The sequence below is a fragment of the Gymnodraco acuticeps genome, unplaced genomic scaffold (assembly GCF_902827175.1).
Source record: "Gymnodraco acuticeps unplaced genomic scaffold, fGymAcu1.1, whole genome shotgun sequence".
Classification (NCBI taxonomy): Eukaryota; Metazoa; Chordata; class Actinopteri; order Perciformes; family Bathydraconidae; genus Gymnodraco; species Gymnodraco acuticeps.
In genome coordinates this window covers 301,782-319,467 of record NW_022991957.1, presented here as the reverse complement: position 1 = coordinate 319,467, position 17,686 = coordinate 301,782, and the positions used below count along the sequence as shown (strand labels likewise).

Genomic DNA, 17,686 nt, shown 5'->3' with positions numbered 1-17,686 from the left:
TGAAAGCAAGTAATACAATAAAGTTGAACCAATTTAAACGTAATATTATTGCCTTCAACTAACCTAATACAGGTATGTGAAATCCATTGACATAATACATTTAATTAAAGACAACCTGTCAGTGTTTGTCAGTGTATATTATAAAATATTAACCATAGATAGAATAGGGTTAGCTTTTTTGTACATATGTACAAAAATATATGCATCGTTTTTGAAACTGCAGCGTCTCTCCTAATGTAGTGCAATGCAATGTTAACACTGTAGCATTGGATGTCATTTTATTCTGATCATGGGGTATAAATCATTTTGAACCTCTGTATATTCTCACACAGTGGATGACACAGACTTATCAGATGAATCTTCATTAAAACTTAGCTTTCAGTGTAATTGTTGTGCAGAACAGGAATGCCTTCGCTTTTGTCCTTGCACGTAATGGCTTTTGCTTTCATTGTGGTTTCACAAGCAATGTTGGGCAGTGCCAATAGTTCGACTGCATTCTTTATAATTCTGGTAAATATGATTGTGAAATATTGTGAATATATTTCCTTGTAGAAGAGTATTTAAGATGCAATGAGCCTGATGAGAGGACACCCAGGAAGATGGCTTCTCTCACTCTGTATCTGCTGCAGGTGCTGCTGCTGCTCGTGGTTTCTGCTGCCGCCTGGAACCTGGACTCAAACTACTTAAGCTTCTATGGTGGATCAATGAGCTTCACGCCTAAAGGACAGAATTCAGATGGGACGTATAAGGTAAGTTGGCAAAAATATTATATATAATGTTGAAAATATATGTTTTTTTTCAAATACATATATCCGTAAGGGTGAAGATATTTTTTTAAAAAGGACATTTCGACCATAATATTTTTAGAGGATTTTTGTGCACTCATGACGCATTGCTAGTGTGCATGGACTTGGACTGCACTATCTGGCACTACACTTGTCTGACTACCCAGAATAATAACCATTCTGAGCTCTGTTAAGTGCCTCGATAAACATTCATCTGTTTGTCATCTTGTAATTTACTTATTTATCTAAATAGTTATCACCATAATAAACCATATTTCATTTAATCTTACTGTACAATATTTTATTTTACATTCTGTTCTTGTATATCATATTCTATTTACGTATATAGACTTCTTGCACCATTTTATTTTTTTATTTTATTGGAGGAGCTCGGGTCATAAGATGTTCATTGCCCTTTCTACATTGTAGCTTATGTCCATATGACATTAAAACCTTTGAATCTGAATCTTGAAATCTGTTGTCACCAATTGCTATTGACCTGGTATTTTTCTTCATCAATGTAATGACCTTTGATAATCTAATCACTGCTGCATATTCTTTACAGCTGGAACTCCGCAACAAACAGTCAACATACATGTGTAACCCCTACTCTGACTACTTCTGTGGTATTGGTGGCTGTGGATCTATCACCAATAGCAGTGTCCAACATAACAATATGAGTTCCCATGGTATTAACTGGTGCACAGCCGACATAAAGAAAGAACTAAAACTCCACAGCAACACCCCCTTCGAGATCAGGTGAGATATTACTTATACACTGGAAAAAATGCTGCTCTAAAAACAAGTGAAACAATAATGAAAACAAGCGGTTTCACTTGAAATAAGAACAACAATTGTAAATTTGCTTGGTTAGAGAACTTGAAATAAGATGGGATATTTAGATAAATCACATCTTAGCTGGGAGAACTAATTTTGAACTATATTTGACCAGAATTAGGAAATGCTGTTACAATATAAGCCGCTAATGCTCAAAAGTGGTCTGTTTTCTGATGTTAGTTGGTGAGTTTCTAAGAAATATGCAAAAATAAATATGTGTTTAATCTGAGATACAACTCGAAATAAGATTATGTGAGTTAACAAGATAATGCATTGTCTAAAAACAAGACCCGATATCTCACTGTAGAGTTACTTCTGAATGTATTATGTAATATACAGTATCAGGTGTAAAGACATATTCTAGACTAGATATTAAACAAAAATACTTGGCAAGATTTCGAGTTGTTGCAGTGTTTCTTCAGCAAAATCATGACAGTGTAAATGAAACGTTCATATCGTACACTTTTGTCATTATTATAGAAAAAAACATATAGTTTAGAGGTTATCTGATTGTGACACCGAGTAACATCGCAGTGATAATGTTGAAGATATCGCTAAAATGCTAATTATTCAACATTGTCTTCAAACAGATTCCCAGGTCGGGTCATTCCTTCACTTGGTCTGGGCCACTGGGCGACGGACACGATGAACACATGGAAAATGATGGGCCATGTGGATCTGGGATCCCGGTCTGATACTGGAGAATCAAACAGAATGCCTGTCACTACCATGCTGCCTCTTCTCAGGTATAGTCCCTATCTTTTTAATATGGCTTTTCATTTGGGTTAACTTTCGATTCTCACTGGAATCATTGTCCGTGTTTCACTGTGTTCTTTCTGTATTGCTTTTATTTTACTTTTTTTTATTTGATGTTTTTATTGTTTTATTTTAAAGGTCCCTTCATCAATATATTATAGGTCTCAGATATATATATAAAACATGTCTCTGAAGTGTTTGTCTGAAACACCAAACCATTGCAGCATTACCCATAGTCCCCTCTGTTTCAGCCCTGTTTCCAAAGTGCTGATTCTCTGTTACTTTAGATGAAAATAAGGAGCCCCTCCCCACGCCCCTCTGAGAGAGATTTGGTTACAAAGAACTCAATGGTGCTCTAGGAGGAGATTCAGGTGATAAGGGGGGGGGGGGGGGTTACCTTGGTTGGTGATTGGCTAATGGTTACACAAGACAACACATCGTTATGACATCATCAAGTGGCCAAAATCTGATCAGCTCATTTTCAGACAGGTTTTTATAGAAATGGATCAAAAAGAGAGAGAATCTTTGTTCCTGAAACTTTCAGAGTCTCTTTCCACAGAGGGGACACTTTAGAAGAGACATGAAGAAGAGGGGACACATGTTGATGTAGAAGAGACATGAAGAAGAGGGGACACATGCTGATGTAGAAGAGACATGAAGAAGAGGGGACACATGCTGATGTAGAAGAGACACGAAGAAGAGGGGACACATGGTTGATGTAGAAGAGACATGAAGAAGAGGGGACACATGTTGATGTAGAAGAGACATGAAGAAGAGGGGACACATGTTGATGTAGAAGAGACATGAAGAAGAGGGGACACATGTTGATGTTGAAGAGACATGAAGAAGAGGGGACACATGTTGATGTAGAAGAGACATGAAGAAGAGGGGACACATGCTGATGTAGAGACATGAAGAAGAGGGGACACATGTTGATATAGAAGAGACATGAAGAAGAGGGGACACATGTTGATGAAGAAGAGGGGACACATGTTGATGAAGAAGAGACATGAAGAAGAGGGGACACATGTTGATGTAGAAGAGACATGAAGAAGAGGGGACACATGCTGATGTAGAAGAGACATGAAGAAGAGGGAGACACATGTTGATGTAGAAGAGACATGAAGAAGAGGGGACACATGTTGATGTAGAAGAGACATGAAGAAGAGGGGACACAATGTTGATGTAGAAGAGACATGAAGAAGAGAGGGGGACACAGTTGATGTAGAAAGATGAAGAACGAGGGGACACAATGTTGATGTAGAAGAGACATGAAGAAGAGGGGACACATGTTGATGTAGAAGATACATGAAGAAGAGGGGACACATGTTGATGTAGAAGAGACATGAAGAAGAGGGGACACATTGTTGATGTAGAAGAGACATGAAAGAAGAGGGGACACATGTTGATGTAGAAGAGACATGAAGAAGAGGGGACACATGTTGATGTAGGAAGAGACATGAAGAAGAGGGGACACATGTTGATGTAGAAGAGACATGAAGAAGAGGGGACCATGTTGATGTAGAAGAGACATGAAGAAGAGGGGACACATGTTGATGTAGAGAAGAGACATGAAGAAGAGGGGACACATGTTGATGTAGAAGAGACATGAAGAAGAGGGGACACATGTTGATGTAGAAGAGACATGAGAAGAAGGGACACATGTTGATGTAGAAGAGACATGAAGAAGAGGGGACACATGTTGATGTAGAAGAGACATGAAGAAGAGGGGACACATGTTGATAGTAGAAGAGACATGAAGAAGAGGGGACACATGTTGATTAGAAGAGACTGAGAAGAGGGGACACATGTTTGATGTAGAAGAGACATGAAGAAGAGGGGACACATGTTGATGTAGAAGAGACATGAAGAAGAGGGGACACATGTTGATGTAGAAGAGACATGAAGAAGAGGGGACACATGTTGATGTAGAAGAGACATGAAGAAGAGGGGACACATGTTGATGTAGAAGAGACATGAAGAAGAGGGACCATGTTGATGTAGAAGAGACATGAAGAAGAGGGGACACATGTTGATGTAGAAGAGACATGAAGAAGAGGGGACACATGTTGATGTAGAAGAGACATGAAGAAGAGGGGACACATGTTGATGTAGAAGAGACATGAAGAAGAGGGGACACATGTTGATGTAGAAGAGACATGAAGAAGAGGGGACACATGTTGATATGTAGAAGAGACATGAAGAAGAGGGGACACATGCTTGATGTAGAGACATGAAGAAGAGGGGACACATGTTGATAGTAGAAGAGACATGAAGAAGAGGGGACACATGTTGATGTAGAAGAGACATGAAGAAGAGGGGACACATGTTGATGTAAGAAGAGACATGAAAGAAGAGGGGACACATGTTGATGTAGAAGAGACATGAAGAAGAGGGGACACATGTTGATGTAGAAGAGACATGAAGAAGAGGGGACACATGTTGATGTAGAAGAGACATGAAGAAGAGGGGAACACATGTTGATGTAGAAAGAGACATGAAGAAGAGGGGACACATGTTTGATGTAGAAGAGACATGAAGAAGAGGGGACACATGTTGATGTAGAAGAGACATGAAGAAGAGGGGACACATTTGATGTAGAAGAGACATGAAGAAGAGGGGACACATGTTGATGTAGAAGAGACATGAAGAAGAGGGGACACATGTTGATGTAGAAGAGACATGAAGAAGAGGGGACACATGTTGATGTAGAAGAGACATGAAGAAGAGGGGACACATGTTGATGTAGAAGAGACATGAAGAAGAGGGGACACATGTTGATGTAGAGAGACAAGAAGAAGAGGGAGGACACATGTTGATGTAGAAGAGACATGAAGAAGAGGGGACACATGTTGATGTAGAAGAGACATGAAGAAGAGGGGACACATGTTGATGTAGAAGAGACATGAAGAAGAGGGGACACATGTTGATGTAGAGAGACATGAAGAAGAGGGGACACATGTTGATGTAGAAGAGACATGAAGAAGAGGGGACACATGTTGATGTAGAAGAGACATGAAGAAGAGGGGACACATGTTGATGTAGAAGAGACATGAAGAAGAGGGGACACATGTTGATGTAGAAGAGACATGAAGAAGAGGGGACACAATGTTGATGTAGAAGACATGAAAGAGAGGGACATTAGAGACATGAAGAAGAGGGGACACATGTTGATGTAGAAGAGACATGAAGAAGAGGGGACACATGTTGATGTAGAAGAGACATGAAGAAGAGGGGACACATGTTGATGTAGAAGAGACATGAAGAAGAGGGGACACATGTTGATGTAGAAGAGACATGAAGAAGAGGGGACACATGTTGATGTAGAAGAGACATGAAGAAGAGGGGACACATGTTGATGTAGAAGAGACATGAAGAGAGGGGACACATGTTGATGTAGAAGAGACATGAAGAAGAGGGGACACATGTTGGTGTAGAAGAGACATGAAGAAGAGGGGACACATGTTGATGTAGAAGAGACATGAAGAAGAGGGGACACATGTTTGATGTAGAAGAGACATGAAGAAGAGGGGACACATGTTGATGTAGAAGAGACATGAAGAAGAGGGGGACACATGTTGATGTAGAAGAGACATGAAGAAGAGGGGACACATGTTGATGATAGAAGAGACATGAAGAAGATGGGGACACATGCTGATGTAGAGACATGAAGAAGAGGGGACACATGTTGATTAGAAGAGGACATGAAGAAGAGGGGACACATGTTGATGTAGAAGAGACATGAAGAAGAGGGGACACATGTTGATTGTAGAAGAGACATGAAGAAGAGGGGACACATGTTGATGTAGAAGAGACATGAAGAAGAGGGGACACATGTTGATGTAGAAGAGACATGAAGAAGAGGGGACACATGTTGATGTAGAAGAGACATGAAGAGAGGAAGACACAAGTTGGTGTAGAAGAGACATGAAAGAAGAGGGGACACATGCTGATGTAGAGACATGAAGAAGAGGGGACACATGTTGATATAGAAGAGACAGAAGAAGAGGGGACACATGTTGATGTAGAGAGACATGAAGAAGAAGGGGACACAATGTTGATGTAGAAGAGACATGAAGAAGAGGGGACACATGTTGATGTAGAAGAGACATGGAGAAGAGGGGACACAGGTTGATGTAGAAGAGACATGAAGAAGAGGGGACACATGTTGATGTAGAAGAGACATGAAGAAGAGGGGACACATGTTGATGTAGAAGAGACATGAAGAAGAGGGGACACATGTTGATGTTGAAGAGACATGAAGAAGAGGGGACACATGTTGATGTAGAAGAGACATGAAGAAGAGGGGACACATGCTGATGTAGAGACATGAAGAAGAGGGGACACATGTTGATAGTAGAAGAGACATGAAGAAGAGGGGACACATGTTGATGTAGAAGAGACATGAAGAAGAGGGGACACATGTTGATGAAGAAGAGACATGAAGAAGAGGGGACACATGTTGATGTAGAAGAAACATGAAGAAGAGGGGACACATGCTGATGTAGAGACATGAAGAAGAGGGGACACATGTTGATATAGAAGAGACATGAAGAAGAGGGGACACATGTTGATGTAGAAGAGACATGAAGAAGAGGGGACACATGTTGATGTAGAAGAGACATGAAGAAGAGGGGACACATGTTGATGTAGAAGAGACATGAAGAAGAGGGGACACATGTTGATGTAGAAGAGACATGAAGAAGAGGGGACACATGTTGATGTAGAAGAGACATGAAGAAGAGGAGACACATGTTGATGTAGAAGAGACATGAAGAAGAGGGGACACATGCTGATGTAGAGACATGAAGAAGAGGGGACACATGTTGATATAGAAGAGACATGAAGAAGAGGGGACACATGTTGATGTTGAAGAGACATGAAGAAGAGGGGACACATGTTGATGTAGAAGAGACATGAAGAAGAGGGGACACATGTTGATGTAGAAGAGACATGGAGAAGAGGGGACACAGGTTGATGTAGAAGAGACATGAAGAAGAGGGGACACATGTTGATGTAGAAGAGACATGAAGAAGAGGGGACACATGTTGATGTAGAAGAGACATGAAGAAGAGGGGACACATGTTGATGTAGAAGAGACATGAAGAAGAAGGGACACATGTTGATGTAGAAGAGACATGAAGAAGAGGGGACACATGTTGATGTAGAAGAGACATGAAGAAGAGGGGACACATGTTGATGTAGAAGGACATGGAGAAGAGGGGACACAGGTTGATGTAGAAGAGACATGAAGAAGAGGGGACACATGTTGATGTAGAAGAGACATGAAGAAGAGGGGACACATGTTGATGTAGAAGAGACATGAAGAAGAGGGGACACATGTTGATGTAGAAGAGACGTGAAGAAGAGGGGACACATGTTGATGTAGAAGAGACGTGAAGAAGAGGGGACACATGTTGATGTAGAAGAGACGTGAAGAAGAGGGGACACATGTTGATGTAGAAGAGACGTGAAGAAGAGGGGACACATGCTGATGTAGAGACATGAAGAAGAGGGGACACATGTTGATATAGAAGAGACATGAAGAAGAGGGGACACATGTTGATGTAGAAGAGACATGAAGAAGAGGGGACACATGTTGATGTAGAAGAGACATGGAGAAGAGGGGACACATGTTGATGTAGAAGAGACATGAAGAAGAGGGGACACATGTTGATGTAGAAGAGACATGAAGAAGAGGGGACACATGTTGATGTAGAAGAGACATGAAGAAGAGGGGACACATGTTGATGTAGAAGAGACATGAAGAAGAGGGGACACATGTTGATGTAGAGGAGACATGAAGAAGAGGGGACACATGTTGATGTAGAAGAGACATGAAGAAGAGGGGACACATGTTGATGTAGAAGAGACATGAAGAAGAGTGGACACATGTTGATGTAGAAGAGACATGAAGAAGAGGGGACACGTGTTGATGTAGAAGAGACATGAAGAAGAGGGGACACATGTTGATGTAGAAGAGACATGAAGAAGAGGGGACACATGTTGATGTAGAAGAGACATGAAGAAGAGGGGACACATGTTGATGTAGAAGAGACATGAAGAAGAGGGGACACGTGTTGATGTAGAAGAGACATGAAGAAGAGGGGACACGTGTTGATGTAGAAGAGACATGAAGAAGAGGGGACACATGTTGATGTAGAAGAGACATGAAGAAGAGGGGACACATGTTGATGTAGAAGAGACATGAAGAAGAGGGGACACATGTTGATGTAGAAGAGACATGAAGAAGAGGGGACACATGTTGATGTAGAAGAGACATGAAGAAGAGGGGACACATGTTGATGTAGAAGAGACATGAAGAAAAGGGGACACATGTTGATATAGAAGAGACATGAAGAAGAGGGGACACATGTTGATGTAGAATAGACATGAAGAAGAGTGGACACATGTTGATGTAGAAGAGACATGAAGAAGAGTGGACACATGTTGATGTAGAAGAGACATGAAGAAGAGGGGACACGTGTTGATATAGAAGAGACATGAAGAAGAGGGGACACATGTTGATGTAGAAGAGACATGAAGAAGAGGGGACACGTGTTGATGTAGAAGAGACATGAAGAAGAGGGGACACATGTTGATGTAGAAGAGACATGAAGAAGAGGGGACACATGTTGATGTAGAAGAGACATGAAGAAGAGGGGACACATGTTGATGTAGAAGAGACATGAAGAAGAGGGGACACATGTTGATGTAGAAGAGACATGAAGAAGAGGGGACACATGTTGATATAGAAGAGACATGAAGAAGAGGGGACACATGTTGATATAGAAGAGACATGAAGAAGAGGGGACACATGTTGATGTGGAAGAGACATGAAGAAGAGGGGACACATGTTGATATAGAAGAGACATGAAGAAGAGGGGACACATGTTGATGTAGAAGAGACATGAAGAAGAGGATTTTGCACAATAGGTGACCTTTAATTTCTTGTCAGCTTTACTTCAAAGGAATTTCATTCGGCTGTTAATGTTTTACCTTGTTCTCTATTTATTTTAATATTGTTGTTATGTTTTATTCTTGCTCTGTAGTCTGCACTTTGGCTGCGTTGTGCATGAAAGGTGCTCTACAAATAAAGTGTATTATTATTATTTTGAATTGGTGGTTGCTGTTTTGTTCAGCCACATGGATGCGTACAATACACTTAATATCAGCTCGAACTAACTTTTTTTAGACATTATCTTTGCTTTAAGTTATAATTTAAGGGATATTGTGCAGAAAGGCGAACATTAATGAAATATAACATCACATTAAAAACACTAAACATCACGGGAACATTTGTCAATCAACTTGGACGTTAGAGCGAAGGGAACATTCTACGGATCTTCAGGGTTTCTTTGGGCACCAAGGATATGTGATTTCCTGGCAATCCAACCAATAGTGCAACCCTTGTTGTGGTCCTTGAACCATGAATACCTGTAAAAAGTGTCATAGCAATCAGTAGTTGAAATATACTGCATCGGTCAAAAGAGCCATGTCGCAAACATTGCAGAAAAGATCAACTGTATAGTATTGTATTGTATTGTATCAACTGTGTGAATGAACCTTTAAAATCATACAAATAATTCCAATTCCAAAGAAATCCAACAACAAATGTATAATATCGGAATTTGTTGACTTTATTGTCATTTACTGATTCATTTGATTAACATGTTACAGAGTATCCAAGAGCTGCCCACGATCCTTCAAAATCCCAACGTTTGACCATGATGGTGACAACGTCAGATGCAGGGTACCAACAATGTCAAATGGATATGAGTGTGGGATATGTCGCCTGCCTCAAGGTTTCTCTTTCGATATGGTAAGGAATCAGCCAAAGTTAAGAATTACAATCAATCGAGAAATTCAGCTTAAAATGTGATTTTCAAACGTAAATTCCTGATTGGCCCCCACAGAGCTTTCAATAATAATAAAATACATCAAATGATATCCTGAAATTGTTTCACTGTAAATGTGAAAACTGTCTTTCTTTGTTTTTTAAGAATTCCTGCACCCTGCAGTATACATACAGTTCTCAAACTGGAAACCAACCCATTGAGCTTGTTGTGGAGGACTTTCCCAACAGCCCCATTCAGCTGCACTACTCTGATGGAACCTACACAGATAAGCTCCCCTTTACAATGAGGAGGGATAAACGCCAGTACTATGACCACTACTACGGAACAACAACAGCAGCTCCAACAACAGCTCAACCAACAACAGTTGCACCAACAACAGCTGCTCCAACAACAGTTGCACCAACAACAGTTGCACCAACAACAGCTGCACCAACAACAGCTGCTCCAACAACAGCTGCACCAACAACAGCTGCACCAACAACAGTTGCACCAACAACAGTTGCACCAACAACAGTTGCACCAACAACAGCTGCTCCAACAACAGTTGCACCAACAACAGTTGCCTCCAACAACAGTTGCTCCAACAACAGCTGCTCCAACAACAGTTGCTCCAACAACAGTTGCTCCAACAACAGCTCAACCAACAACAGCTCAACCAACAACAGCTCAACCAACAACAGTTGCACCAACAACAGTTGCACCAACAACAGTTGCACCAACAACAGTTGCACCAACAACAGTTGCACCAACAACAGCTGCTCCAACAACAGCTCCAACAACAGCTCAACCAACAACAGCTCAACCAACAACAGTTGCACCAACAACAGTTGCACCAACAACAGCTGCTCCAACAACAGTTGCTCCAACAGCAGCTCAACCAACAACAGTTGCACCAACAACAGTTGCTCCAACAACAGTTGCACCACAACAGTTGCACACCAACAACAGTTGCACCAACAACAGTTGCACCAACAACAGTTGCTCCAACAACAGTTGCTCCAACAACAGTTGCACCAACAACAGTTGCTCCAACAACAGTTGCTCCAACAACAGTTGCACCAACAACAGTTGCACCAACAACAGTTGCACCAACAACAGCTGCTCCAACAACAGTTGCTCCAACAGCAGCTCAACCAACAACAGTTGCACCAACAACAGCTGCTCCAACAACAGTTGCACCAACAACAGCTGCCCAACAACACCTTGCACCAACAACAGCTTTGCATCCAACAACAGCTTGCTCCAACAACAGTTGCACCAACAACAGCTGTCCAACAACAGCTTGCTCCAACAACAGCTGCTCCAACATTGCACCACACAGTCTGCACCAACAACAGCTCTGCCACCAACATGCACCACAACAGTTGCATCCAACAACAGCTGCACCAACAACAGCTGCTCCAACAACAGTTGCACCAACAACAGCTGCTCCAACAACAGCTGCTCCAACAACAGCTGCTCCAACAACAGCTGCACCAACAACAACAGCTGATCCTTACAGAAGGACAATTGCTGCTTTGAGCAAGCTTTCTCTGCTGTTTAGTGTTCAAGGTGAGGCAAACATTTTCTTTTTTTAATATAGGCATTTACTACGGTGGCCATCAGGGGCCAACTCGCTACAACAGCCTCAAAACACTAACAATAGGAGAAACCCACAGCATCTTCAAATACGATGCAAACGAAGAAACATCTTCACCAATTTGACAACACATGCACAGCGTTTAGAAAACATTCCCCAACTTGACGAAACATGGTTTCCATTGTGTTTGGAGCTTCGTGCAGCATTTTTCATTTGCAGTGTTTGCAACGTTTTGTTTATTTTTAGTCTGACTTACAGGATGTATTCAGTCAGGCTTCTGCATTGGACTTAAAAGGAGGGCTACATTTTGGCTAAGGACTGTTTGAACACAATCTTTTAAATAGTTTTTCTATTTTATTGTCAATAAATGTCACATTAAATTATTTCAGGTTGTGTATTTTGTAGTCGTGGCAACTGTCTGCAAAGTATACTGATTTAATCCACAAGAGAGTCTTGATGCTCTCTGCAATTAGGTAGAAAATATGCATGGATTTAAATTCACCTCAGGAAAAAATGTAATATTGTACGATGCTTATGCATATAGTAATAACACCGATTGGAATATTAACATTCAATCCATGTAATCCTTTTTCTCTTCTCTCCCCTGACCTTTAGTGGACTCATACTCTCCCCCTTCATGCCTTGATGGTGATTACTTTCCCATTTTCTTGGCGCCAACTCCGAGCAATGGGGTGGATCTTCCTGCGTTTGTTAACCAAACCCTCAACATCAAAGTCAAATCCAGAGCCCAATATTCCACGTAAGGAAATATAATGTTAAATATAATGTCTATTTTAGCAGCAATATAACAATGAACAAGCTTCTCCTGGATCTCATTTATGATAAATTACTTGTTTTAACTTTATTAAACAAATAATGTTTCCCATTTCAAGTTATAATACAGTGTTCTCTATCTCTCTAGGATTCATAACTTGATTGTTACTGGACCAATGGGCATTTCGAAAGAGAATATCTCCGCAGAAGAATATATCATAAAATGGACACCAACTGAAAATGAACTGAACGAACATTTTCCTATTTGCTTTGTTTCTGAAGCAATTGACGAGTGAGTTTTAAGTCAATCAGGTTAAATAAGAATACTACACTTGCACCCATTCAATATTTTTATAAAATATCTACTTTGTCTATTTTCCGTTGAGAAATTCCCTGATAAACCATTCATATAATTTATACTATCTATATTTCATTTCAAGATGGGGCCGAGTCTTTCAATCCGAGCTACGCTGTGTCATTGTAGATGTCGGACACTATGGTTAGTTAACTTTTTCTTCCATTGATCATTTATGTAGACCATGATTATGTCCAATACATTTGATATTAAGTGGATGGATGTCAAGTTTTAAAGCCTGGAGATTTACACTGATTATATGAGTACAAATAAATACATGTTACCGATTTCTAGAGACCAAAGTGACATGCAGTGAAACAACAATGACGGTGGAAGTGGAGAAGTCCTACCTTATCAGACACCATGAGGACAACTTGCATCTGAAAGCCTTGGGCGATTCTTCCTGCGACCTGTCAACGCGCTCCAACGCGACCCACCTGGTGGCGGTCATGTCGCTAAATGCATGTGGAACCTTTGTAGAGGTACACAACAACTCGCTTTTCTTAAAAGGACGTTTGGCTGAACACATCCGCATATTTCTTTGCTTGATGTAAAACAAAAACGGTTAGGCTAGGGCTATCACAATATCAGACCTTCACAACACCATTTTCTTGGCCAAAAGGAAATATGGAATAATGGTTTATTGTGCATTTTGTCCCTTTTTGTCAAATTAACAATGCTCCAAATAGGAGTGTTGGGGGGTAGAAAGAAAAATACACGTTTAACAGCATGTATTACTTATCTGCTCGGTTACTTACAATAACATCACAAGTAACAGAAACAAAACAACACAAACCTCCAAAACAGCAACTTCACATCATAATTCAAAAGGTTTTACTCAATCTTTGTTGTGGCTAATATTCCTACATTACTTGCCACTTGAGTCGTTTTGCTAGAAAGAAAATGAAGTTCTTGGTTAGCACAACTACCCAATTTTAGTCTAGTTTTTAGTTTTCATGATTGAGCCCCAATAGTTAAAATATGTTTTCCTCTAGAGAGTGAACTAAATGCAGCATGCCTTGTGGTCAGAATACTTTATTCATGTTGGCAAAAGCTGATTGATTTTCATTCAGACACCTAAATAAGTGCTAACTCTACTAGCTGGAGAATAGTTTATAGAGTATATAAATCTATGTATTTGTATCTCATAACACCATCTACTTATGTCTTGTTGTGTTAAAGACTGTTGCTTCCTCTCTTAATTTAATTATCTTCCATTTTTAGGAGAAAGACGACAACATCATCTTCAAGAACGAGATCACATCTGCTAACCCGCTAGATATAATTACCAGGCAGCACGACGTTGAGATCGTCTTCTTCTGCTGCTATCCAAAGCAAACCAACTTGACCCTGGGATTCACGCACAAAAACCCGTACGCCTTCCAAGATAAGGGATTCGGTGCATTCACATTCCAGTTTGAATTTTTTGAAACCCAGCGTTTCCAAAAACAAGTTGACTCCAACGTTTACCCAGTGGAGGTGTACCTCAAACAGAGGATGTTCATGCAGATCGAAGCGACCACCTCCATCCCCAACACTGAGCTGTTTGTGGAGACCTGCAAGGCGTCTCCATATGACAACACCAACTCTCAAATCAGCTACACCATCATCGAAAACGGGTAGGGTATCTACTCACCAAAGAGGCATTTGTTTGATCCATATGAGAAATGCCTTCATTTATTCTAATAAACCGTTGTATCAACATTAACAGGTGCATGAGGGACGACACGGTTACAATCTACCCTAGCCCCAAGACTCACTTCAGATTTGGAATGGAGGCTTTTGAGTTCATCGGTGCTCATGAATCGGTAAGGTTACTTTTTCTGAAACACAAAAGTATTTAGTCAAAATATTATACGTCTATCATCAGTACGTTGGAACTAGCAAAAAATATAAGTATACATTTATTTGGAATAAGTATTTGTACCAGAGCAATAGATAAGGAAAGTAACCAAATGTATATACTGTGCTTATTGTAAATGACTTGTACTGTAGTGTGCATATTGTGGTACAGGGATGACATATATTGTTGTTTGCCAATATGGAATTTGGCAGTGCACTGGTCGCCTCAACAACAAACTATGGGAACTTTCCTTTGGCTTTTGGAATATTCGTGGAAAGTTAAATGTTATGAGACTTACACGGTTTGATCAGCAGGACTATCTCCACATATTATCACAACCTTACGTTTTTTTTATTATACAAAGCTAACGTTAGGCTATAAAAGAACTACCGAATGGTTATATGACTTCAAGTCACCTCCGCTAAGCTAAAGGCGGCTAAGGTTGGGCGTGATTACGTTTAATCATCTCTTTTAGACACTTGTTAGAAACCGCTGTTTTTTTATTCACCAGTGGGGTATTTACTGATGTATTTTAACGTTCCAGGCATTTAATAACAAAACTGACTTTGAGACAAGCTTATTTATTAAGATATTAGGAATGGTTACTTTACCTATTTATTAAGTTTATACTTTGTGAAGAATGTACAAATGGCTTTTCTTTAGTTGACTGACTTTACCTCCATCTGTCTGCAGGTGTACATCACTTGCACCGTCATCCTGTGTCAGACTGGCGTTCCAGGGACCAGGTGCTCTCAGGGATGTATCCAATCCAACTCAGGCAGAAGAAGAAGGGAAGCTGGGGCCGAGTCCTCCAGCCACTCCATTTCCCAGGGACCTTTGCGCCTGGCTAACATTTCAGACAGCAAATGTAAGTGTCCACATCCACAGCTGCACAAACTACATCCTACAAAGTTTCAACCAATACTGAACTTTATGACGATAGGTGTCCCTAGTGAACTGGCACACACACATAGCACCACCCATTGTAATCAGCCCGAAAAAAATGGCTGTTATCACAATCATTATGTTGTGAAATGCTAACATTTTCAAAATTGTGCTTCATTCATTTGGTGCTTCAGTAAAATATCATGGTTTTGTTTGTTATATAACTTAGGTGAGATACATAAGTTAAGTACCTCTCGTAAGTTGAAATAACATGTAGTATTTTGGTTTAACTACGGGACACGGACAAGGGTATCTTGGTTGAAAGCCCTGTTCATTGACCCATACTTCCAAACCAACCTTTTCTCCTCTGCGGACTTTGTTCTTTATCATAGATATAATACAAATGTTCTCTAGGATCCGGGTTCTCCTCCTGGTTATGCAGCTCACTAAATATGCCCAATAGTGGACAAGCCACCATAAGATTATTCAATACACTGTGATTATGTAGTTTGACTCATCTACAGGGATATGATTCAGATCAATCCAATATTTTGTATGAAACAAATATATGAAGGTAATGGTTGTCTTTTTCTTGTTCTTCCATTTCAGTATCTGGTCCGAGCATGAGTCTTGGCATGAACATCCTCCTTGTTGCCGGCTGCTTCCTGGTATGCGGAGCAGTAATCTATCGTTCAAGGAGGTCCAGAGCTAAATACATGCCCCTGCCATCCTTTGAGTCAGACTAAACACAGAAATGCCCTTTTGAACTTCCCTGATTATAAGAAAGATGATCAGATACTGTGTAATGTTTACTATAGTCCATGTGTTTAGGGTATTGGTGGTTTGAATCATTGTCTCACTGTCTAACAGTGTGTCTTTGCTTTTACATGGGTGAAAGACTCATTCATTATTGAGGTTTGATACAATCAATGTGGAATATAGTTTTTCGTGGGCAGTTTTTCACACCCCAGCGGACAGTCAGAACATCTGTGAAAGAAAGGAGGCATAGTTTTTTTTTATGAAGGAGTCCACAAATGAATCTCTGTGGACATGAAGTATCTGCAGTTCAATCAAAGTTATACACTTTTCTTCAATTACTTTAAATCCAGGACATGGGACACCGATGTGACATATTATCAAGGTTAATAGGGGGACAAAGTAAAGCAACAAGAAGGTAACAATGATTAAAAAGCACACCTTTATATACCTTCCAAGTGCATGATAATAATGGTTATAAGAAAAACTAAATAAAAATACTTTGAAAAACAAATAAATGTTTTGGTTGTTGATTCCAACAATGTATGTTAATTAAAAAGCAATACACCAGTCATCTGACTATTTGGAATTGCTCTACTTCTTATTAAATTGTTCAATGGTCCACAGTATGTGTCTCATATATGTCAACTTTAAAATCACTTTCATTATGTCCCTCCCTTTCTCTGCACTGTGGATTGGTTATTTGGAAATAGTATACACGTTATTTATTTAAGATTTAGGTTTGGTTAAGTTATCTTTAGCTCATGGGTCACATGAAGACAATTTTAGTTCAAACCGGAGAGACGTGATGTAAGAATTACATATTTATTGTTTACACGTCATATGAATGAAATGATTGCCACGATAATACAACAGGAGAATGTAATGGTGTTTGGCGATTAGGCCCCGGTTTGCAGGATAATCATTCAGGAGGGAAAGAACCGCTCCGATGAAATCCCCGGGGTCTAGACACTGGTGGTGGTGATGAGTAGGTGAGACCGGTCTGAAGGAGGAAGGTTTAGCTTTGTCCTGAAGGAGACAGGAGGCGAGAGGGGTGGAGGCGGGTTGCGTGTGATCATCTGCAATGACAACTGACAGGGAGGAAGAGCAGGCATTTAAGGAATTTAGCATGTGCAGCGATTGGCTGCTGAGGGGTGACGCCCTCGTGTTTAATGAGGGGGGAAGGGAGCCATAGAGTGACGTGTAAGTGACTCGTGTTAGGTCTTCCTTATTGAACTTGCACTAAAGCTTTCATTT

General features: G+C 40.4%; 1 protein-coding gene across 1 annotated transcript; it reads left to right on the top strand.

Annotated features, from left to right (window-relative positions):
* Window positions 1-580: 580 nt before the first annotated feature.
* LOC117535990 lies at window positions 581-16,916 on the top strand. Its single transcript, XM_034200694.1, has 14 exons — window positions 581-749; window positions 1,351-1,544; window positions 2,213-2,368; window positions 10,059-10,200; window positions 10,382-11,506; window positions 11,602-11,788; window positions 12,432-12,576; window positions 12,739-12,882; window positions 13,031-13,089; window positions 13,240-13,427; window positions 14,170-14,564; window positions 14,657-14,753; window positions 15,482-15,656; window positions 16,283-16,916. The coding sequence occupies exons 1-14, from the start codon at window positions 600-602 to the stop codon at window positions 16,417-16,419; spliced, it is 3,294 nt and encodes a 1,097-aa protein (XP_034056585.1). The 5' UTR covers window positions 581-599; the 3' UTR covers window positions 16,420-16,916.
* Window positions 16,917-17,686: the final 770 nt, after the last annotated feature.